At 39.0% G+C, this 25,850-nt stretch overlaps 1 protein-coding gene across 3 annotated transcripts in view; it reads left to right on the plus strand.

The window, feature by feature from the left end:
* Positions 1 to 24,292, plus strand: part of LOC124722977 (high affinity copper uptake protein 1-like) — a 156,144-nt gene extending 131,852 nt beyond the window's left edge. For all 3 annotated transcript variants that reach the window (XM_047248146.1, XM_047248145.1, XM_047248147.1), the window contains 5 exons: positions 1,312 to 1,590; positions 12,811 to 12,947; positions 13,025 to 13,123; positions 15,282 to 15,311; positions 22,793 to 24,292. In XM_047248146.1, the coding sequence (XP_047104102.1) occupies positions 1,312 to 1,590; positions 12,811 to 12,947; positions 13,025 to 13,123; positions 15,282 to 15,311; positions 22,793 to 22,994 (747 nt within the window). In that variant the 3' untranslated portion in view covers positions 22,995 to 24,292. The remainder of the gene's footprint in view (positions 1 to 1,311; positions 1,591 to 12,810; positions 12,948 to 13,024; positions 13,124 to 15,281; positions 15,312 to 22,792) is intronic.
* Positions 24,293 to 25,850: the final 1,558 nt, after the last annotated feature.

Consider the following 25,850-nt stretch of genomic DNA (forward strand, 5'->3'; position numbering starts at 1 on the left):
GTTGAACTGAATTTTTTGAGTGGGTATAATTATAATCATGCCTTTTTCAACTAAAGGTAACTCCCACTTGCTTGAAAAAGTATGTCAAGGTGTTACTGATCCCCTGACAGAACTGCCAAAGCTGCTTGTGTCATCTGCCTCTGGAGTTTTGTGAGGACCTCTGTGATGCTCTGGAACTTATTTATAATGCTGCCATTCTTCATATGTTCTGTGTTTCCTATGTCAATCCTACCTGATAAGCATCTCAGACTAATGAGCAGTACTCAAGAAATGGTCAAAAAGAGTTCCTCAATCAGTGATTGATTGCTAGCCATGTAACTGAATAAAACTGGTATGGGTCTTTCCATCTGTTCATGCATTTTAGACTAATTATTTGTGTACCTGCAGTTCACTATACTTTTCTGGCATTGCAGCTTTCCTATATAGTCCACAACAGCATCATCCATGAACAGCCTCTTGAAGCCTCTGACATTATCCACCAAATAACATATATTTATATAGTGACTAGTTATCATCCTATAACACTTCCTTACAATATGCACAGTCACTTTCACATCCACAGATTGCTCTCTGCTAAGTTTGCCATGTTGTGTTATAACTGCAAGGAAGCACTAAATCCAATCACAAAGCAACTGCTTTGGCATCATTATCTACTTCCTTCTAAATCTCATTGAACAGAGCCAGCTGAGTTTGACAAGACTACAAATTGCAGAAGCCATGTTGGTCCTACAGGTATTTTTGGCATCTAAGGAGTTATAGTTAGCAAGCACAAAAAGTGTTCCATAAATCTGCAACATATTGATGCCAGTGATATAGGCCTATAGTTATTTGTATCTGTCTGATCTATTTTCATGAAAAAGGGGATGCTCTGCTACTTTTTCCAACTGCTTGGAATACATTGTTGCAATATCACCCTACGATACTCTGCACCTAGTGAGGATCAATTTCTTTCACTTCATATGTATAGAATCTTAAAGATTTACCTTTATATTCTGCGGTCATTTGTCTCGATTCCACCATTTCAGCACTCATGAAGTGGTTGAAAGGAGAAACCATATTATGATCTCATGCTGTGAAACATCTCCAGAAAACTGAATTCAGTATGTCATTCTTCTGTCATCTCCCATTTCAGTGTCATTATGAATGAACCCAAAGTGAATGCAGTGAGTGCAATATGGCTACTTACTAGGTGCAGCCAAATACTTGGCAATGTGTATCTTAAACTGCTGGTAGATTCTGTAATTACTCATATTTGAAATTACAATTCTGGTGTGTACATACATAAAAAAATAAATACTATTAATCTTTCAGATGGACCACAGTGGACACCATATGACGGATCACAGTGCACACCATATGATGAATCACACTGCACACCATATGATGAATCACAGTGCTCACCATATGATGAATCACAGCATGGGAAGTCATGCAGGGCATGTTGGACATGATTCTCCAGTAGTTCCTACCCAGATGGATGTGATGGTACATGATCACAATGTTGATACAAGCCATATACATGCCAGCCATGACCTCCCAGACCATGCTGGTCATGATGCATGTGGCAACATGCATGGGCATTCCATGATGGTGAGTAAATAATATTGTTTAAATTTTCAAATGCAAATTTATTAGATTTATTTCATTAGCCAGATCTCCAGTTTGTCACTTTCCAGTGGCAGTATCATTCACATAAATTATATTTGCTTTTGTGTGTGTTTTTTAGTTATTAAAAAGAGGTTGAAAATACACTTTATTTTTTTTAAGGATTTTATTGAATGTTGTGAACAGTCCTTTATGGCATATTCATATGGATTCATCAAAACAATCCATCCACCTGTCCAACCAGACAAACATTATTTGAATGATTTTTGAAGACAGTTTTGTGTGTTGTTCCAATTCTTTTCCATTCTCTCACTCTTGGGGTGAGTTTCTCTTGTTGCACCATTAGAAAACTTCTTACAAGCAGAGAATCTCATTAACCCATATTCTTGTACCTCAGCTGCACAATATCTGTTTGATGTACAGGTTAATATTTACTGTTTTGTGGAATTGGTTATGAATACTGGTGAAATAAACAAATGAACCAAAACATTATGACCACCTACTTAAAAATGTGTTGGTCCACCTCTGGAATTCAATTCAGCAGTGACTTTGTGTGCCATGGATTCGACAACTACTTGATAGGTTTCCAGAGTTTTGTGGCACAAGATGCCTACGCACAGGTCACACACTTCCCGTAATTTATGGACAGTTGATTTGTGGACATGGAGCTGGTGCCTCATAGCATCCCAGTTGGGTTTCATCAGATTTAGATAAGCCAAATTTGATGGCCAAGACATCAACTTGAGTTCACTATCATGTTCCTCAAACCACTGCAGCACCATTCTGGCCTTGTGACATGGAAATTTATCCTTCTGGAAGATGCCACCACTGTTGGGGAAATCAAGCATCCCTAATAATGTTCATGTAGTCCACAGCTGTCATGGTGCCTTCAGTTACTACCGCAGGTCCCATGGAAGCCAAGGTTAATGTCCTCCATAACATTATATTGCTCCCACCAGCCTGCATCTGTGGTATACTGCATGTTTCGAGCAGCCGTTCGCCTGGATGATGTACACAACCATCGACCTGGTTTAACAATAAATGGAATTCATCTGACCAGTCGACATAATTCCATTGATACGTGGTCCAGTCTCAGTGATCCCATACCCATTGTAATCAAAACTGATGATGTTGGGTCAGCATGGGAGCATGTAGGAGTCCTTTGCTGTGGAACACCATGTCAGCACTGTGCCCTGAATGGTATGCTCTGGAACACTTGTGTCTGTGCCAGCACTGTCCTCTGTTGTCAGATCTGCCACCTATCACTGCCTGTCCTGCTTTAGAGAGTGGGTAAGCCTCCGATCCCTATGTTTTCTTATGAGGTATGGACGTCCAACTTCTCGTCACCTACTCATATTTTCAGCATTCTTCAGGCAATTTCCATAGATGCTCACAACAGTAGGACGTAAACAGCCAACCAGCTTCGCCTTTTTCTAGATGATCGTTCCCAGGCACTGGGCCACAACAAACTGGCTTTTGTCAAAGTCGCTTAAGTTGGTGGATTTCTGCATTTGCACCACTAATCATCACTGGAATCATTCCTCATTTATCTCTGCTCTGCTAATATACCACTCATACTATGTCACCTCAGTGCCACCAGGCAGCATACTACAACCTCACGACGGGCAATGGTCATAATGTTTTGGCTCATCACTGTATATTAGTAGGCACAGATCATAACAACATTAGGAAAAAAGTTGAAGCTGATCAGTTACTTACTTACTATAAAAAAGATAGTTTCAGTATGAACATCTCTTACCAAATGCAACTAAATTTCCTTCAGGAGATGGTGACAGTAGTTTGTATGTGAAGAGTAACAGGGGATGGTCACATTTTACTTTTTGAAGCTGCCTTGAGCATAACAGATACCTGATTTTCCTTGTATCTAGACATGCCCCTGAGTGCTGTCTTGGTGAGGATGTGTCCCCAAGCTGTTGCAACACCTGCTTCCTTTCTTGAGCTGCTATCTTCCATCTCATAATGTCCTTACTTCTCTTACTCTCTAATCCATGGTGACAATCTTTGATGTTCATCTACCTATTTCTCTAGGTTCTACTGTGTTCCATTTACATCTTAAGCCATTTACTTTGCATCAGATTTTTTGGCTGAAGTAATTTTTGGTCCCCTTTCGTGTTTGACCTCCATTTTTCTAAATTTTCTCTGACATGTGGACCAATTGAGGAAGGATACCTTAAATAGTGCCAAATGCTTACAATGTAAAAGGTCCTTTGCACACAATGACTACGTAATCTCATAGATATGCTTAAAAGGCAATGTGGTAGCCAACCCGACGTGGTAGGGTCATTGTGTATCTTCTTGGTGCAGCCTCCTGAAAACACAGGCACCACACTTCTGATGCCTGAGCTGCTAGCTTGCCACACATTCCAAGTAATAGGTGTCTGTCATCTTGATGGACCATGACTCCCAGCAATGACCGTCATGCCAGATGACCATTGCTGTGGCTGGGTGGGGCTGTGGGGTGAACCTTTAATTTGAGCAGGTAGCATCAGGGTGGGAATATTGCACACAAAATGCATCAGACTAAACCGGCATAATGACTCTACTGATCTGGCTGTGTCAACAGATAATTATAGATATTTCGATGTGGATTGTTAAAATTAAACTGCTTTCCCTACCCTGGCTACTCCCATGGGAAAAGGGACAAGCCAGAAGACTGGGAGCAGAATAGTTTATTCAATACCTTGTGTGTACTAGAACAGATAGAAATACTGCTACAGTGACAAAACCTTTATACTTTGTGGCACAAGCTGAATATAAATTTGAAGTAGACACACTGGAAAAAATTCAAAATGGGTCACTAGTGATTAAACCCTCCTGTGCTGCATAATCATGAGCACTTCAGACAGGTGAAAGACTGTTACTCCATGTAAAACTTAGAATTTGGTACAAGGAGTTATCTCTCATACAGGCCTTACACACTGGGCAGATGCTGTGATACAAGCTAACCTAGAATGGCAAGGCATACATTTTGTCTGACATCTACGAAAAGGTCCAAGAGAGAACAAAATAGATACAGGTGCCTTCATATTAGCTTTTGAAGGAAATGTCATCCCAGAAAAGTTGGGTATAGTGTTTAAGTGTGACTTGAAACATTGCATCCCACTGCCCATTGATTATGTTTTGGACATGTCATCTTGCTGCATGGCAGACTCAAAATGCAGAAACTGTGAAAGATCACTTCACAGAGACAATCCCTGCAAACAACTGCTTCTGTGTATATTGTATGAAACACCATCGTCCCCATTCACCAATTTGCCCCCCCTTTTTTTTTTAAAGAAAATACAAGAATATAAAATTATGGAACACAGGCATCCTGTCTACATGATGACAAACAATGCAAAAGTGACAGTTTTAACCCCGTATGCCTCAGGTTTTTTCAAAACCAAATCTGCCACCTACTGTAAACCAAGAACATCCAACCAGAATGAAAAAATATCTGAAATAGATCTCCACCCTTCTTGATTTGAAATCTTACAGAGCCAATAGTAGCATCCCAGCAGATACAACAGGAGACACTTCATATCCCTCTGACAGCATGAGAGAGGAGGACCCACTCCACATCATCTTCTTCCTTCCCAAAATATAACAGATAAAAAGTCAAATACTTGTCAGTGGTTAAAAGAGGCAAATATGTTGGACTGAATAACTGTCTAATCATCTTCTCACCTAAAATGGAAGAAGAAGGGAAAACACAAGACAAGAAAAGAACAAAAGAAAGAACTAATTCATTGGTACCTATCAAACTGGAAATCTCCTTGCCAGTAGAAGAATGTATGGACAACCACACAGGAAGGATTGGTAAACTGTGCAGATCAACTTATATCATTACTTTCATCTTCAATTACTACTCTGAGGCCTTTTCAGTGATTTTACAATAGAATTTTACTAGCTACTATCACCCCCTGGAAGAAAGTAGACAGTTAACCACTAACTTTCCCACAGTATGTATAGGAGTACAAGAATAGTGATTTTTAGAAGACCATCTTCCTGCACGTGGAGGAGGATATCATGTACATGGCCAAAAATAGAATAAACACGGAATGAGCATTCGGAGGTGTTTGCTCACAAATTAAATCAAACAACTTGAATGAATAAATATCTATAAATGGTACACTCAAAGCAGTAGCCATTAGAATACAAGTGAGCATAATGATTACTATCTGTAATATCTAAAGTCCCCCTGACTGATACATTACTTACAGGAAGATGGAAGACCTGTTTGAATGGGTTACCCCGCCTTTCATTTACTGGGAAATTTTAATTCCCATAAACACATATGGGGCGCTGAGATAATGACTATTAGAGGGCAACTACTAAAGAGATTATCATCAAAACTTGATGATCTCTGTCTAATAAATTTGGGAGCTCCAACAAATTTTGGCACCGAATATGGCTCCTACTTTGCAAACAGGCTTGACAGTCTGCAGTTCTAACTTCCCACCTATGATCCAGTGGAATGTCCATGATGACCTTTGTGATATTTTAGTGGTACCAAATCTACAACACAACAACTGCTTACCATTTGGTCATGTGAAGAGCCAGTTGGAATACCTTCACTGCTAAAGTGTAGATCACAATAAATATAGAGAAGAGATTCGTTAAAGTAGTGGAAGACACAACAGAAATGGTCATCCAAGTTACAGACACAGTAATATCACTATTTTCAGTTTGTCCTGTTTGGAAACCTGTTCCATGGTGGTGCAAAGAGATCCCAGATGCCATCAGAGAGCAACAAAGGGCTCTATGATAACATAGATGCCATCTCTCTACTAAAAATTTAATTTTATTCAAAATATCAGGTGCAAGGTAGAATGTTGGGAACAATGTGTTTCTTTCGTGGGATTTCATACCCAAACTTCACAAGTGTGGTCCAATTGCAGCAGATTAGTGGACTTCGGTATACTAATAGACTTCAGGAAATTCTCAACATAGGAGAAATTAACACCAGTTCCTCTGACATTGCTGAACTTTTAGCAAGGTATTATGTATAAATGTTGTCATCTGAGAATTACCATCAAATTTCACTCAACATCATCTTTTAACAGAACGTAATACCATACGTTTTATCTCAACATACCTGGAAACCAACAATGCACACTTTAATGCCTGGGAACTAAATAATCCTTTAAAACAATGTAGAGCTACAGCTCCAGGATCGGATGATATCCATAGAAATCTTCAGTATTGTGGTGAAAATAGTAAAAACTCTGTTCTAAAGTTTTTAAACAAGATATGGCAAAAGGGAAAATTTCTCTCCCAGTGGGAAGTGAGTATCACAATACCTATACCAAAACCAGGTCGAGGCCCAAAAAATAGAAATACTTACAGGTTGATCAACCTAACAAATAACTAGGATAAACTATCAGAAAGGATGGTTCATCCATGGCTTTATTGTTGTTGTTTGGAATCTAGAAATCTCCTTTCCCAGTCCAGCATGGATTCTGATCTCAAACTACCACTGAACATTTCATATGATTGGGGTATTTTCAATTAGAGATACCTTTGTGCACCACTGATATTTAATCATAATATTTTTTGATTTACACAACACGTACAACATAATGTGGCAGCATCACATTTTATCAACTCTGCATGAGTGGTGTTGATGAGGAAAGTTGATATTGTTTTATACAAATGTTTTTAATCACTTAGACCATTTAGAGTCAGAGTGGGCACAGTCCTTAGTAAACAATATGTACAGAAAAATGGAGTCAACAGGGATTGGTTTTAAGTGCCACACATTTTGTGATTGCAATAAATGGCGTACTAGAAATGGTGGGACATATGATCACACCAGCATTATGGGTAGATGACCTTTGTTTATTTATTGTTTCTAATTAATTCTTCTACCAAATTCTGTAACAATTTTAAATTTTTTCAGTTAAATTTAATCCAAAAGTTTTAGTGGTAGTGCTAGTAGATGCAACTGCCACAACAAATGTCATAGTCAATATTTTCAGATTCTGGACCCCACTTACACATCAGTATCTCTCTAAAAAGTATGTTGTTAATAGAAGTATAAAACAGCTAACAAAATTTTTATTCTCTAAACTTTTTTGTGATGGTCATAAAGTGACTCTCCTCACCCCTTCCCCATCCCCCCCTCCCCAACTGACCGTCTGCATTATTGAATATGCATTAGTATTGCTAGGGTTAATTTCTTATGGTCAACTTTTAAGATCTGGCCTTCACTCTTCTAAATTTCACATAAAGTGTGGGCCGTTGGGGAAGGATGCCATAAAAGTAAAGCAGTCATCAATCTGAAGCTTGTTTCAAACATGACTGCACTTTACTAGGCATGGTCCTGTTGGAGGTGGTATGCTGTTGCCTTCCTTTGACCTTTGAACTGACTTACCTAGCCAGTTATAGGAGGACCTACAGTATAACGTGGGTTCTCAATCATGGTGTAACTCAGCATTTTTCTCATGAACAGACATTGCCAGAGGTGAAAGAAGTGATAAACATGTGAGTACTAAAAGGAATCTGCTAAATTTCAATTACATGATAAATCACACAAATCTGAGAGCTGTGAATTCAACTAAATATGTAGGGATTTCAGTTACAAATAACTTCAACTGGAACAGTCACATAGATAATGTTGTGGGGAAAGTGAACCAAAGACTGTGATTTATTGACAGAATGCTTAGAAGATGCAACAGGTCTATTAAAGAACTGCCTACACTACACATGTCAGTCCTCTTCTGGTACATTGCTGTGCGGTGTGGGATTTGCATCTGATAGGATTGAGGAACAGCATTCAAAAAATTCAAAGTAGGGCAGATCATTTTGTATTATTGCAAGATGGGAGAGAGTGCCACAGGTACGATAAGTGAATTAAAGTGGCAATCAGTAAATAAAGGCGTTTTTCTTTGCAGCGTGATCTTATTGTAAAATTTCAATCACCAACATTCTCCTTCGAATGTGAAACTACTTCGTTGGTGCCCACCTCCATAGGTAGAAATGATAATTACAATAAAATAAGAGAAATCCGAGCTCATACAGAAAGATTTAAGAATTTGTTTTTCCCACATGCTGTTAGAGAGTGAAACAGTTGAGAAATAGCTTCAAGGTGTTTGATGAACCCTCTTCCAGGCATGTTATTTTGAACTACAGAGTAGTCACGTAGATGTAGATGTTGATAAGTGACAGATAGAAATGCTACAATTGACAGGGGATTGAACCCAATGCCATTGAATTTGTAGTCTGACTCTTTAACAAAGAGCCACCTTATGTGGTGCATAATCTATCCACCATGTGCTGTGATCCTCTGCACCTACAATTAGTGTGCATTTATGTTCGCTTTCAAAATCCAATGCAGTAGTCTCTACATTGTGAGGGGAGCTCACAGTTGTAACCCCCACCTCCCTTTCCCCCCCCCCCCCCCCCACCAACCACACTGCTGATGCAAGAATTGCTGCTTTCCTATGTGTGCCTAGTAGTAATTAAGTAATTACCTAACCAATTCAGGGCACTGGGACTCTGGGCAAAGGCTGCTAAGCCAGATAGCCTTTGCCATGTTAGGGTGCAATCCCTGTGGAGAGCCTCCAATCAGAGCGAGTGGCATACAGCCAGACAATCTGCAGTGAAACAGGTAAGACTCACCCACACCAGTTTCTGTGATGACATGGTCATCTCTGCAGAAAGAAAACAAGATTTTGGTGGAGACACTTACAATTCCATAGTGTTTCCACCTTTGGCCATGCTTCAGGATGAGCATCAGGTAAGGAGAAGTGGAGGCAGATTGTTCGCCAAATTCTTGGTATGCTCTAGAACTGATGGCGAATCTTTTGCAACAGTGAAGCCACAGTTTTTCATTGGAAATGTTGAGGATATGTTCAGAGAAGTTGCTGCAGAACAGAAAATGAGAAAAGGGTTTCTGTTGATAAAAACTTTGAATGCTAACCAACCGTAGACACTTCAGGCTTGTCACAAGCTTGGTGATACACCAGTTACACCTCTCATCGTAACAAACTCTATGAATTCAAGGTCTCATCTTCCACCTAATATCACAAACAGATGAATTGCACGCTAACGTAGAGTGGTGTGGAGTGAATTTTGTTTATCACATTCAGAGAGGACCTTAAGATAATAGGGTGGACATGAAGCTTTTGTCCTAGGCCTCAATGGAAATATTTTACCTGAGAAAATTGGGGTCATGTTTTGGAGATGTGATGTCAAACCCTATATTCCTCATCCTATGAGATGTTTTAGATGCCAGAGGTTTGGACCCACGTCCCCCCTCCTTACTGAAGATGCTACTTGTGGGATGTTCAGAAGGACAGTGTATGTGGGCAGATCCTGTGAACAACTCCCTACATGTGTAAACTGCCAAGAACACCCCCACTCCCCACCTTCCACCACCCTTGTTTGTCATTATGTTCAGTTTTCAAGAAGGGAAAAGAAAATCCAGGAATATAAAACACCTGACTGTCTGTCATATCAAGATGCTAAGAAAAAGTCTGGATGACTCCACCAAGTCACCATTACATCAAACTTTGTAAACATTATCACAAAATCCACATCTAGTGCAATGAGAAAGTTGCAAACACAAACTCCTTGCCCTAGCCACATTCAGTGCCTGTATTTGAGTCGGGGAAAGGGACATCAGCTGCTTTGACAGCTTCAATGGTAACCACCCCATCGACGCAGCTGGAGATGTCTCGTCCGCGCTGTCAACAGTATGTTAAACTCTAATCTTTCTTCCTTCCATCCTACAGAAAACCAACTGGAATGCTTTCACCTCCAAAGCTTCTTTCAAAGCCAGTCAAGAAGAGAATATCAAAGGAGTGGTACAAGATGCTATTGACAAGATCATACGTGCTGTGGAAGCAACGATACCCTAGTCTTCAGGCCCCCAATGCCAGAAACCTGTGCCATAGTCGTCTGAAGAATAGCTACAGCTATCAGAGAGCATAGAAGTGTGCTTCAATGACACAATCACCATCGTTCTATGGAACATTTAATAGCATTCAAGAGACTTGGAGCAAAGGCATGGTTTTTAATAAAAAGGAGAAAGCAGGAGTGTTAGGAATGTTATGTATCATCTGAGGGTCTCCACCTCATCATCTCAAGTATGGACTAAACTCCACTGCATTTGCAGCCATTGACCATTCACAGTAGTTCCTCCCATATTTCTCAATGATGACATGTGTATTGATTCCACAGTCATTGCTGTACACTTTGCTGAAGTGTCTGCATGCAGTAACTACCATCCAAATTTCGTGACATAGAAAAATCTGGTGGAGCAAAACTAATTATTCTTCCATGCAGGTCTTGATCATACAGTGTTTTATATAGTGAAGGCGAGTTTCACCAGTGCATTAGCAGAGTATCAAGATGCAGCCTCAGGACCTGATAAAATCCACAGTTAAATGTTTAAACAACTTAGCGAAACGGCATAAAACACCTCCTCATGTTTTTAAATTTATTTGTTGAGAAGAGGGATTCCCCCCTACCCCAATAGTGGAGGAGTATTACTATTCCTATCCTGAAACTGGGAAAAGACCCACAAATCTTTACTAATTATTGACTAGTCTCTCCAACAATCAGGTTGTGTAAATTATTTGAAAGAATGTCAACCAATGACTTCCTATCTGGAAGCTAGAGGACATTTACCATGGTTTCAAAGTGTCTTTCAGGCACTACAATCCACCAAAGAACATTTGATAGATCTGGAATCAGTGGTTCACAGTGCTTTCATGTAACACCAACATCTGATGCAGGAAGCCTACAGTGATGAGTACTTAAGCCATACTCAGTGTTACAAATGGTTCACATAGTTTAAAAATGGCCAGACAGAAGATAAGGTGACACTTGTTTAGGATGCTCTCTGATGTCTACCGACGACGATCATGTCAGGAACGTGCATTCTAATTGAAGACTGATTGTCAGAAAGATTGTAGAAGAATGTAACATTTCAATTGGATCGTGTCGTGAAATCATGACACAGCATCTTGGAATTCATTGTGTTGCCGCCAAGTTCATCCCACAGGTCTTGAGTCGAGACCAGAAAGACTTTTGCCTCACAATCTGTGAAGAGCTCTTCTATCATGCAAATGAGGATATGTTCCATAAGAGAATTGTAACTGGTGATGAGATGTGGTGAGTTTATGGTTACAATATTGAGATCAAGGCCCAATCGTCACAGTGGGGTCGGAAACACTCTCCAAGGCCAAAAATGCTTGTCAGGTCAGGTCCAATGTCAAAGCCATGCTGATAGTTTTCTTTGACTTTGAAGGATTAGTTCATCATGAATTCATGCCACAGGGACAACCTATTAACTGATGATACTATTGGGATGTGTTGCAAAGCATGCAAGAAAATGTGAATAGGAAATGGCCTGGAATGTGGTGAGACAATTTATGGCTCTTGCATCACAATAACACACCCACACATTCATCCCTGTTGGTGCATGACTATTGCATAAAAAATTAAATCACTATGCTGCCTCATCCTCCGTACTCTCCAGACCTGGCCTCTGCAGACTTTTGTTTTTTTATTTCCAAATTTGAAAACCCCCTTTCAAAGGATAAAGTTTTGCAATGATAGATGAGATAAAAGAAAATTCGCAGATAGTATCCAGCAAGAGGCATACCAAGACTGAGAAATGGTGTTGAGAGTGGCGTATCAGTTGTGGAGGAGAGTATTTCAAAGGAGACCATGCATAATAAGTAACAGGTATGAGTAGAAAAATTTTGTGGACAAAGTTCCGGTACTTTTTGAATGGATTTTGTACACCCATAAAAAACTTGGACCATTTACTTACTCCCTTCACGGGATTAAGAGGACAAAATTCATTTTGAATATGAGTTGCAATGTCTATCTGGCAGTTCCTTCAGTCATAAAGAACTTTTTTTCTGAGATGTTGGCTTTATAACATTGACACATTTTGGATCATAATAAATTATTGTGTAAATTGTCTTCCATACAAGTACAGCAAAAATTAAATAAAAGGAAAGAAATAAGTCTTTCCTGTTCTGTACTTAAAGATATATTATTTGAACAAAAAGGGCCAGAAGTGTATGTAAAGAAACTCCCATTTTTCAGGGATTTTTTCAAAGACCTCACATTTTTTGTTATAATTTAACAATTTCAGTAATATTTCCATAATCTTAGTATTGTCATAATTTAGGTCAATGTGTTCTTTAACTACAGTATGAAGTAAGGCAAAAAATTTTCTTACAGGCAATGACCTTCCACACAGGCTACTGTGAAACTGTTCTTTTTGATAGCTGGAAAGTAAGTTCTGTGAATGGCCTTATAGGTTCTATGATAGGAATTCTCTGTATGGCTGCACTATATGAAGGACTGAAGTATTACAGGTACTCCCTCCAACTACCATAAATTGGTTGACATAAGATATTATAACATAGATACTGATACTGCCTTCTTCTTTTAGAGAATACCTGTTTTGGAAGACTTACACGGGTTTGCAATATAGATCTGTTTCCGTTCCAGCAGAAAAAAATGTGGTTTCAGAAGACAATCAAGTAGTTGAGTAAGTACTATATATATGTATAATTAAAATTGTAAATGAAATAATAACCAAACAATGGAAACTCCAGGTAGGAATATCAACAGTTTAGGAAAAGGACATAAAAAAGATATGTCAAGTTGCAGACAGGCACAATTAAGACACTCACATAAAACTTTTGGCCACAGAGGGAAGGTATAAACAAATCTGCAGCACAGCCATGGGTACCCACATGGTACCCTCTAGCCTCCCAAAACACCAAATCCCTAGTCTGGATCAGGTTCATTAATATCTTCATGATCTGGACTCAGGACCAAGATACCATATCTTCGTTCCTCCACAACTTCAACACCTTCCCTCCCATCCACTTCACGTGGTCCTCCTCAACCTTCCTAGATGTTGACATGCCTCTCTGATGGCTCCATTCACACCTCTGTCCGCATATAACCCACCAACCACCAACAGTACCTGCATTTTGACAGCTGTCATCCCTTTCACACCAAAAAATCCTTCCCATTTAGCCTGGCTACCCGGGAATGGCATATTTGCATTGACAAACACACCCGTGCTCAGTTTGCTGAGGGTCCCGCCAAAGCCTACACAGACAGGCACTATCCCCCAGACCTAGTTGGCAGACAGATCTCACGTGCCATTTCCCCTCACACCCTGAATCATCCCACCACCCCCATAACCAGCCACAAAGGAGTCTCTCCTTCATCACCCAGTATCACCACAGATTGGAACAACTGAACCACGTCCTTCGTCAGGGCTTTGATTACCTATCATTGTGCCCTGACATGAGGGACATCCTACCAGAGATACTTCCAACCTCTCCTAAATTGGTGTTCCATTGCCCAACGAACCTCCACAACATCCTATTCCATCCCTATGCCACTCCCAATCCCAGCCTCTTGCCACAAGGATCATATTTCTGTGGAAGACCCAGGTGCAAAACCTGCCCAATCCATCCACTCAGCACTTCTTCTTCCAGTCCTGTCACAGGTTTATCCTTTCCTATCAGTGAAGGCAGTCAAGTCATTTACCAGCTCTGTTGCAATCATTGCACAGCTTTTTATGTTGGTATGAGTGCCAACCAGCTGTCCACCAGGATGAATGGCCATCGCCAAACTGTGGCCCAAAACAAAGTAGACCATGCTGTGGCACAGTTTGCAGCTGAACATAACACTCTTGATTTCCATGGCTGCTTCCATACCCAAGCCATCTGAATCCTTAATTATCCCAGCCTCAATCTATGGTAACATACTGTCCCCACACCCTCCACCCAACAGTTTCCACCACCCTCTGTCCTATCATCTCCTCCCCATTCTCATCTCCCACCCTGTTTATTTACAGCCCTCTGCCGACACATCCACCTGTCTTCCCCTGCGGCTCTGCTTTTTCCCCACTTCCCTGCCCCACAACCCTCCTGATGCTGCACTGTTGGCAGTCTAGGTACTGCACATGCTACCAGACAGCGTTCGTCTTATCTCCCCACCCATACACTACTATTCCTTCCCCTTCCACACTCCCTCCAGATTGCTGCTTGCATCCCACTTGATGTTGCATTCTGGCCCAAGATGCTGGAGTTGGTAATGTTGTGTGCATAAGGTGTGCTTGCTTGTGTGTGTGTGTGTGTGTGTGTGTGTGTGTGTGTTTTACTGGTGTAGGCTGTGGCCAAAAGCTTTATGTGACATGTCCTTTTTAGGGTAAGTAGCAATCTGTCTTTTCCTACATTGTTAAATGAAATATTTATTTCTGCTAGCAGTGTAACACACACACACACACACACACACACACACACACACACACACACACACACACCACTCTCACTCACGTGAATTGAACCCTTTATAACTAAAGTATTTTTCTGTAATTTGTCTCTTGGTTCTGTGGGACTTAGCTTTCTCTTTTTATGTTTTAGTTTTGTGGTTTTTTCTTGTATAAAAAATGTGATTTTGACAAACATATGCCAACTGATGTGTTTGCAGTGCTGTTAACCATGTGACAGTCTTCAATTCACCAAGTAATTGTGTTTTTATTTTTTTAGTATAAATATTTTAAGTATTAGTAGTAGTAAAATATTGGTTAGTATTTATCATAAACTTACTCTAAAATCATGAAATTAATGTAGGTTTTCAGTAAACTAACTTATTTTTTATTTTACTCTCTTTCATGGCTGCAGCGTCGTAGGAGAAGTTATACATAAGCAACCGTAAGTTTGGTTAACTTTATTTGCACACTATTTTCTTTGTAGTTGTTGTTTTTGTTTCTTCCTTATTTTGCTCACCATTTTCTCTTACACTTTTTGAGTATATAATCTGTTCAGTTATAACTTAGGACTCTTTAAAACTGCATTGTTTCTCTGTGACAGTGATTTTATTAACACTTCTTAAGTTGCAGAGTTTGTCATTTTCTAAGTGTATTTTACTCAGGAAGTGAACTAATAATTATTGAAATTGTCTTCATGTGTGAAGCCATATTAATTTGCACTCTTACTCTCTTGATGACTTGGGAAACTCATAATATGAGATTATACAATCAAAATTATGAGGAAATACTAATGTGCAAAATGCGAATGTACATTTTGACAGTGAGTGTAATTGTCTTTAAAATAAAGAAAGGCACCTATACTGCGTATAGTCATGACAAATTGTAGAACTGCAATGGGTGTCAGTACATGTATTCAGGTAAAATTAGCTGATGGTTAAAACCACATTTAATGATGAAAATACTGGCACTAGAGATTGGTGTTCCCTCAACTCTCACCAAGCGAGGTGGCACAGTGGACTTGAATTCAGGAGGACAGCAGTTCAATTCCCACCCAGCCATCCAGTTTTCGATTTTCCACAGTTTCCGTAAATATCTTGAGACAAATGCCAGATGGTTTGTTGAAAAAGACAAGACTGCTTTCCTTCCTGTCTTGTCCCCAATCTAAGTTTTTGCTCAGTCTCTAATGACCTTGTTGTTGATGGGACATTAAACTTTAACCTTCCTTCCTTCTTTCTTTTCGTTTCTTTTCTTTTCGCATGGGTTGGTCTTGTTCTGATACCACAGACAGGACCCTAGAATATGTGTGTGAACTGTTTGAGGTGAACAGGCATATTCTGTAAAAGATATTGCAGATTTCCTTCCCTTGGATGTTGGTCTGATCAAATAAATTGAATCATATTTTGAAATTACATTTCAAAGCTATGTGAAGAAAATCAAAATCTACCTAGAGAACTGTCTTAACTCAATAATGGATTTCAAAATGCTCAAATGGCTCTAAGCACTATGGGACTTAACATCTGAGCTCGTCAGTCCCCTAGACTTGCAATTAGAACTACTTAAACGTAACTAACCTAAAGACATCACACACACCCATGCCCGAGGCAGGATTTGAACCTGTGACCATAGGAGCAGCGCGGTTCCGGACTGAAGCATCTAGAACCGCTCAGCCACAGCGGCCGGCAATGGATTTCATTGAAATGAAATGAAATGTCGTGTGGCTAGGGCCTCCCATCGGGTAGACCGTTCATCTGGTGCAGGTCTTTCGATTTGACGCCACTTCGGCGACCTGCGCGTCGATGGGGATGAAATGATGATGATTAGGACAACACAACACCCAGTCCCTGAGCGGAGAAAATCTCCGACCCAGCGGGGAATCGAACCCGGGACCTTAGGATTGACAATCCGTCACGCTGACCACTCAGCTACCGGGACCGGACATGGATTTCATTGAAAGCATTCTACTGTGTTTGGAGGGATGGATGGATTGGGAAAGGGGGGGGGGGGGCGTGTATCTCTAACAATATGGCCCAACATTGTCAAAGGGCACCCTTATTGCAGTGTACTTCTTGACACCCCACTTGACTGCTTTATTGCTAACTTTCAGAACATACTGCCCAGTTAGATAAATGGATTTTCATATGCAACAGTATGACCGTTACTTGTGCACACCTCAGTGTGGCAGCTCGCCAACACTCTACCACCACATTTGCTGAGTACTACTACATAGGCAGAACTAGACCAAGTGCATGGTCCCGACATTCATCAGACACAAAGCCACTTGTTTAAGCCACCTAATTATCTTCTATGGTGTCATTTCAGAATTTTGGTTCACAATATTCCAGTTGACGTAGATACCGACCATTGTACACAGATTATTGTTCCACTCCCCCTCCCCCCTCCACCTGATCAGGTGCTGTCATATATTGATTATAATAGGCACAAGCATTGATAGTCAATTATCTGATCAAGTGCTGTCATCTAGGCACAATCAATCATAATCAACTATTATTGGTTGGTTGGTTGGTTTGGGGAAGGAGACCAGACAGCGTGGTCATCGGTCTCATCGGATTAGGGAAGGATGGGGAAGGAAGTTGGCCGTGCCCTTTCAGAGGAACCATCCCGGCATTTGCCTGGAGCGATTTAGGGAAATCACGGAAAACCTAAATCAGGATGGCCAGACGCGGGATTGAACCGTCGTCCTCCCGAATGCGAGTCCAGTGTCTAACCACTGCGCCCTCCCGCTCGGTTAACTATTATTTGAGTATCAGGTAATAGCTGCAGAAAACCAAAAACGTAGTGATGCAAAACTGTGTGTTAAGCCACTGTTGCTTTCATAGCTGTATATGTATGCAATCAAGGACATTATGATGATTGAAAAAGTTATATTTCAGAACCGCTAAGAGCTGTTGATGAGAGTGCCAAGGGTGGCTACTAATATATAGTTCATGTAATTTTTGTAGCCTGTTTGCATAGGGAATCACCTTACAAAATTTATACTTCAGGACTGCCAGCAGTAGGATGCCTTAGGAATGTGGACCATTCCAATTCTTTGTAATCAATTTGTTATAAAAACAGTGTTCAGCAGGTGATAGTACACTGGTGGGTTGGCTCAAAAATGGTTCAAATGGCTCTGAGCACTATGGGACCTAACTTCTGAGGTCATCAGTCCCCTAGAACTTAGAACTACTTAAACCTAACTAACCTAAGGACATCACACGCATCCATGCCCGAGGCAGGATTCGAACCTGCGACCACAGTGGTCGCGTGGTTCCAGACTGTAGCACCTAGAACTGCCTGACCACTCCAGCCGGCGGTGGGTTGGCATTTTTCTGTGTGATTTTGTAATTTTTTATGTATTGAGACACTGGGTTAACAATGTTTTTCCTTCTTTTTGGCGGATCTTTGTATTTTGTTTGTCGTCACTTAAAGTGATCCGGAGCTAAACAAGTAATGATATAGTGCATCAAAATTTGCCATGAAACGTTCACTAAATAGGTGAGAAATATGATAAAAGTGTAGTCAAAGACTTCTGGCATAGTGCAGGTTTTGTCCCACTACTTCATAAAAACATCCTATTACTACACTCTTCTTTTAGAGGACTTTCAAAAACTACTACATAACAGTTTTCAAAATGCTATTTTTGCTTCAGTAACTCTGTAGATAAAATCACAAGCATTAAATATACAAAAAATTAAAAAAAACTTTAGTTGTGTATAACCACTTTTCAGAAAGGCTTGCTCAGTAGCTTGGGTAGTTTATGTAATATTAGGGATATCCATGTAGTATAAGGTACCATGTAAATTGCTGTGTTTGAACTTGTACTTTTTTTTCAAATGTTTGTTGAAGGATTGTTTCACATCCATGTAGAAGTTTTGGTATCTTAAAGATGAAATTAAATAGTCATCTTTCATAAAAACCCTTTTTGTGTAGCTAATAAAAACTTATGACAGACTGGTATGAGCATACACCATGTTTGTGTATTTACATTGGTAATAGTGGTCTGATACACTATTGTTCTGTGGAAGTTACCACATTTTGGTGTAATATACTCTGTGCGAACTGGTTGGTAGCCTATTAAGTTACTGAGTTGGTTACTCTTTTTTTTTCTGGAACACAGGTCATATCTTACTGAAACTCCCATTTGTTGGTATAATTTTATGTAGTTCTAAACTACCAATATTCACTTATGCATAAGATAAAATTACTTTTGGCTGATTTGCTTTCTTTTTTCCTGTACTACTGGACTGGACATATTTACTACCAGGATATATGTTTCGGATTTAATTTAATGTAGCTGCTCCCCTGTTTTGGCACAGTGAAGACTGTGGCACTTGGTTGGCACTGCAGTCACCCCAGGTATGCTTTCTACATGGTTTTCCACACCCATAATTTTAAATTGGAAACCCTTTAGTATTCACCACAAGCCTGTGCAGATGACAGATGGTCTAGTGATTAAAAATGAACAAGATTTTTCAGATATTAAGTATTAAACTCAAATTATACTCTTCATATCTCCAGTGGTTAAACTGACCTTAAACTTGATGGTTGGTTTGAACATTCATTGTTGGGAATAGCCGTATTTGGTAGGTCCTTGGCTTTCTCCAACCATTGAACTGATTTGTGCAGCTAATCATAATGGGATCCACAATTTAGCATGGACACCAAACTATGGTACAACTTATTTCTTATTCTCATGAGCCATTGCCATAGGTGAAAGAGGCAGTGAATGATAGATAAAATTATTGGACCAACATAGGGTTGAATATTGAAGTTTTTCATACTTACTTACTTACTTACTTGGTCGCATTTACACTTGAAATACCATTGAAAAATTATTAGTAAATTTGAGTGGTATAATTAAACCATTGGTACATAACGACATGTGAAGGATTGTCTGGAAATTTTGTGGTTGGTTGGTTATTTATTGCTCAAAGAGGACCATAGAAATAAAATTAGCAGTACATGAAGGAAGGCAGGCACAAAACTTAACTCTGCTATTATAGAGAATATCTCAAGTGAAGGTTGTCTAGAGGATGCTCAGTGTGGAACTTGAAAATAGAAAGTGGAGATATTTAGAATTCCTTGAAACCCAAGCTCATTTTTAAGGGAAAAGGCAGTGTTCTCCTTTTCCTGTGCTGCTCATTATATTGGTTTTGAAGATTCTTTAGCATCACTGCCAGTGGTTTGGATCTGCCATTAGCGTGCACCTTATTAATTGATTATACTAGTCACCTTAAATAACTCTCTGCACTTGCGCAGAACCACTTTCATTGAGATAATATTTTTTCATATCATGAACGGTTTCTTAGGTTTAGGCAAGTTGTCGAAATTTCTGTATAACTACCGATGATGGAGTCCATAAAAATAAATTTCTGTAACTTCCGTAATACAGTAGTGTAAATTGTAGCGGGAAACAATGTATCTGCATTTCAGGTATAGTTAAAGTTGTGGATCATGTCATCTTAGAGTTAATTTTCATAGTTCATAGTGAAAGCATGATCCTAATTCATAATTAATGCATATGATCAGTTGTAATTTCCACTATTAAAAAAATTAAGCATTATCTAAATCTTCTGAAATTGTGTGTGCATTTTATGAGAAATGGAGGACATCTTGTTAGCCTGTATAAATTTCTCAGTATGTGCAACAACAATGGTAACCGCAGCCATGGTCTCTGAACTGATAGTCCATGCTGCTGCAAATGTCATCGAACTGTTCGTGCAGATGGTTGTTGTCTTGCAAATGTCCCCATCTGTTGACTCAGGGATCGAGATGTAGCTGCACGATCCGTTACAGCCATGGGGGATAAGATGCCTGTCATCTCGACTGCTAGTGATACGAGGCCATTTGCATCCAGCACGGCGTTCCGTATTACCCTCCTGAACCCACCGAATCCATATTCTGCTAACAGTCATTGGATATCGACCAACGTGAGCAGCAACGTCACAGTACGATAAACCGCAATCGCAATAGGCTACAATCCGACCTCTATCAAAGTCAGAAATGTGATGGTACGCATTTCTCCTCCTTACACGAGGCACCACAACAATGTTTTACCAGGCAAAGCCGGTCAACAGCTGTTTGTGTATGAGAAATCGGTTGGAGACTTTCCTCATGTCAGCACGTTGTAGGTATCGCCACCGGCGCCAACCTTGTGTGAATGCTCTGAAAAGCTAATCATTTGCATATCACAGTATCTTCTTCCTGTCAGTTAAATTTCATGTCTGTAGCATGTCATCTTCATGGTGTAGCAATTTTAATGGCCAATTGTGTAATAATCACCTTTACCATCTCATATTCAGGTCTGTTTTATGTAAAAACACCTTCGCAAAGTAATTTGCCTGTCTTAATTTTTAATGTCTGTTTATAGCACCAGATTTCAAATGCTTTCGAATTTTCCCCACTGCTGATGCTTCATTGTTGCTTATCTGCTTAAGATTCTTTAATAAATTTAGTCCTTAATCTTAGAGATGCATTTTACATCAGTCGATTTCTTTTGTTGAAGAACATTTTGTTTTTGCATTAATAATGTCTTGAAAGTTCTCTTCCTTAATAGAAAAATCACTTAACTACATTGTGATTAGTTTCGTTCTGTAATTTTTTGTATAACCTCCTCCCCCTCCTTTCTGTGGGTGAAATGCTCAATAATTTTTTAAGAGTTAGTAGTCCTGTGTTTCACTTTCCTTAAAGCTTTAACAATAAAGCTTGGAAGCAGGGACTGAGTACTGCATCCTTGTCTTGGTACTTTGTAGGAAATGCAGACTTCAATGGCTTTTCTGATTTAGTATTGATGATTGGTTTTTGTAAAGATCTGTGAACTATTTGTGAGCCATTCAGGTGTTACTTATTTTATTTAATTACATGGCGATCCATGGACAATAGCATTCTTCATGAGCCATTTCCATGTGGTGAATGCTTTCACATAGCCAGTCATGCTGGTGATGTGTGTCACTGCATTCACATCATGCTTGCAAGATGACATCAGCATGAGGTGGGTTTAGAGAGTTTTTAGCAGTGGATCTTGTGCATCATGTGTCATTCTGGTGCATCGTACAGCACTGATAATAGGGACATAAGTTTGCGAAAATGGTCTGCAAATAAAGTTCAAATTAAAATTGTAGGTGTTTGGTGAATCCTCTTCCCCTACAAAATACAATATCCATTACATGGATGTTAAAATGCAGGGCAGTTTAAATATAAAGGAATATATACATATAATATTTTCTCATTTTATAAAGAAATACATTGAACTGCTGATTTTTCTATTAGTTTTTTTAAGTGACACACTCACACAGGGTGTTCCTTCAAAGAGTCATCAGGTGCATTTTCTATATTTTTTTGCAGCTATTTGCAATTTTATTTTGGCAGTGAGTAGCTGGAGTCAGCACAAACAAATACGGCTCATCACATCTTTCATGCAATGCCCAGTGGCAATGGAAAACATCAGTTTGTTTCCCATTACAAACAAAAACGATTTTTGGATCTGAATTTCACACACACATTCAATAGAACAGTCCCAAATTAGTCTAGTGTGATATTTGTTTTATCAGTGTTTATTAACAGGGATGGTAAAACAGGAAAAATAGTGCTGCTGTTGAATGGTGGTAGCACTCACCATTGGCCAGGGAAGCTCACAGATATTTGTTTGGGCTGACTCCAGCTATACATTGCAAAAACGAAATTGTAAACATGTGCCAAAATGCCAGAGGAATCACCTAATGACTCTTAGGAGACACACCATACATATTGTTTACAACTCTTTGCTGGTGAATTGCTGTACAGTACTTATCGTAATGGGAGGAGATAAACCACTAAGCATTTGCCTTGTGTCCATTATCTTAGGATAATTGTTAATGTTATTTCTGAACAAGAATTGTGTACTAGAGAGTTGATACTACATCTGTTGATATGCTTCTGTTACAGACGCAACATGTTCAGTTCAATGCACTTCTTCCAGACCTTTCTCCATGTAGTGCAAATCATCCTGAGTTACTTCCTGATGCTGATATTCATGACCTACAATGTATGGCTATGCATGGCTGTTGTTATTGGTGCTGCAGTAGGATATTTTTTGTTTGGTTGGAAGAAATCTGCAATTGTCGATGTAACTGAACACTGTCACTGACAGATATTTATTTGCTTAAGTGTAAATTATGACTATGATGGATATATTTTAGCTTAATTGTTGTTGAGTGTTGTCTTGTTCAGGAATTATGTTAAAGCTTGAGATGGACTGCATGTAGCATTACCTCAGTCCAATATATATTTTTTATATTTTTGATGCCTTCATGACTCTAAAGTCGCAGATTTAAGTGTACGACTCTTTGGTAAAATTTTAACAGTTAGTAAGAACTGCTAATATTTTTATTGCGTCACATTGACACGGTGAGTGATTATTTTACAGCATATTTTAATAATGTACTGTATTAAAATCAGGGAAACAATGAACATTTATTTAGAGCAATTGTTTGTGAACTGGAATTTTGTAGTAATGAAGTAGTACATTCCGAGAATAATTTTGTTGGCAATTTAGTTTGTATTTCTTAATAGTATGAAAAGGAAGTTTTTATTTTGGCTTCAAAATTGAAATAAGTTTATCAGTTTTCTTAAATAAGTGATGTAATGATGAAAACTATACATACAAATATGGCAAGTTATCCGCTCTCTCTCATTTTGTTATGTTTTATTCAGATCTGTCAGCTGTTTTGTGATGATGTTATAGTTACTTTCGGTTTGCATAAAAGAAAAGCAACAATTTTCTGTAGTGACTAGACACCTTACAAAGTCCAGAAAATATATTAGTGTTTTCACTGTATAGTTCTATGGGGAGTTAATATCTGCAGGCACTCTCTGAGCTTAACATTGATGTTACAATATTTAACCAAAGCTACTTCTGACTTATACATCGAAGCATCAAAAATGTTGCTGGGTAATAATAATTTTCTGTGGTACTCTTCCGCAAAATTATCTGTCAGTTATGGTAGAAATATTAAATAATGTGCCTTACATTGAAAAATTCAAATAAAATTGATAATAATGTACACAATGGCTTCCATGTAACATTTCCTGTTGTTAATCGTTATGTATTCAGTGTGAGTAGACATTCAGTTTTTTTTTTTGAGAGCTGGAATGACACGAAAATTTCTTTTTTTACAACACAGACTCACGTTAACATGACATTCCATCCTAAATATTTGTTTGCTTGTTTTTGATTTGCATAATGTTTGTGCCACATCAGATACCGGCACTTGAACCATCTCCATAATATGGAGAGAATATGAAACTGAATTAAAGCCAGTTGTTACCAATATGACTTGTTAATGTATTCATACATGTATAAAAGATCTGACAATAGTGTACATTACACTGTGAAACATAACTGTTTGAGACCAGTAATAAAGAACACTAAGATTTTTAAAAATATTTTTAAATTTCTTTTGACAATAAATTGTGTTCTTATACCAAATAAGGTATTGTTTTTGTAATTAAGTAATGAAATTTTTCCTCTGGTGAAAGGGTGGTGCATTAATGGATCTCGAATCTTGTAGTAGCATGCTGGGATCAAAAGATGAACTTAACCACCACTAACAAGCCCTATGCCCCTCCCCTCCAATAACAAGCCCTCCTCGACCTCCACAGTTGATAATTTAGTTATTTACTAAATTATTTACTTATATTTTTAATCTTCCAGCTGTCTCGTTTTTAAAATGATTTACATTTTCTCTTTTTTGCCTTCTCTGGTATTACTTACTTGCATTATTTATTCCATTTTTCATTAGTCTTTTTAATCCACTTTTACTGCTTACTTTGTCCCTTCTATTATCTCTGAATAGAAACTGGTACAGGGCTTACCAGTGTAAATTTCCGATGCTCTACTCTCTCCATGACCTCTTCTTCATTTTTGTCCCCCCTCACTCTCACATGTAAGTCCTCCTCAAATGTGAATCCAAGTGACTTGCATCCTCTGGTTTCTAACATTCACCAACCAATCCCTCTGACCTTCATAAAGAAAGAACATATAAGTTCAAAACACTAAGATTACTTGTTTTTACTTTCAGTCTTTCTGTAAGTATATGAGGCATTTCACTTCGTGAAGGTAAGTTCTGGCCAGAGCCATCTTATCACCTTGTCATGTTATGTGAGAGAGCATAGTAGGTTCACATATAGGGATGATAACTGTCTGGATTAGTTTTACTGGAAGTAAATGTTCACAAATTAGGTCATTAACATTATTGCCATCAGATTTGTCTTCCATATTCTTGTAAACATTTTGCCTCCTATCCCTTTTGGAAGTAGTAATACCATCAATTGATTTGAGAAAGACCTGGACACAAGCTTCTTTGAAGCAATTGGAATGTTTACTTTCCACAAGTGCCTGTTTTTAATTTTTTCAATTGTGACAGAAATAGGAATTTCAACAGTCCCCGTCACATAGAAAGTAAAAATCCATGCAACATATTTATCACATGTGTAAACATCTGAAACAGTACTGTTTTTTTAAATGTCTGGGAGATAGTGCATACTTACAGGTTCATAAAAGGGAATGACTATCATGACTAAGCAGGAAGTAAGTCTCGACATTTTTCATGTGGCTTTCAGATGGGAGAGAAGAGGGTGTTCTCCAATGGACACTAAATGTGTGTGCAGACATGGTGAGCACTGGTATAGTGCTGCAGACAGAGCAATGTGAACATCATTTTTCCCCAACAAACAATGAAAACACCTTCATAACTAAAGTTTAAATAGATTTACAAAGTGTGACAGAAGTGCACAATGGTGTAACTGCTACAATACAAATATATCTTTTATAAAAGTACAAGATTGAAAACATATCACACAGCCTGAAAAAATAAGTATCCAGCCATGACCTGAAGTCATACCTGATGGCTCCGCACACCATGATGCAGGAGTAACAACACTGGGACCTCTTCCACGGTCGTCACTGTACTCACCGAAGACGGTCATCCAGGATAGTGCGGAA

Source organism: Schistocerca piceifrons, chromosome X, assembly GCF_021461385.2.
Source record: "Schistocerca piceifrons isolate TAMUIC-IGC-003096 chromosome X, iqSchPice1.1, whole genome shotgun sequence".
In the NCBI taxonomy this organism is placed as follows: domain Eukaryota; kingdom Metazoa; phylum Arthropoda; class Insecta; order Orthoptera; family Acrididae; genus Schistocerca; species Schistocerca piceifrons.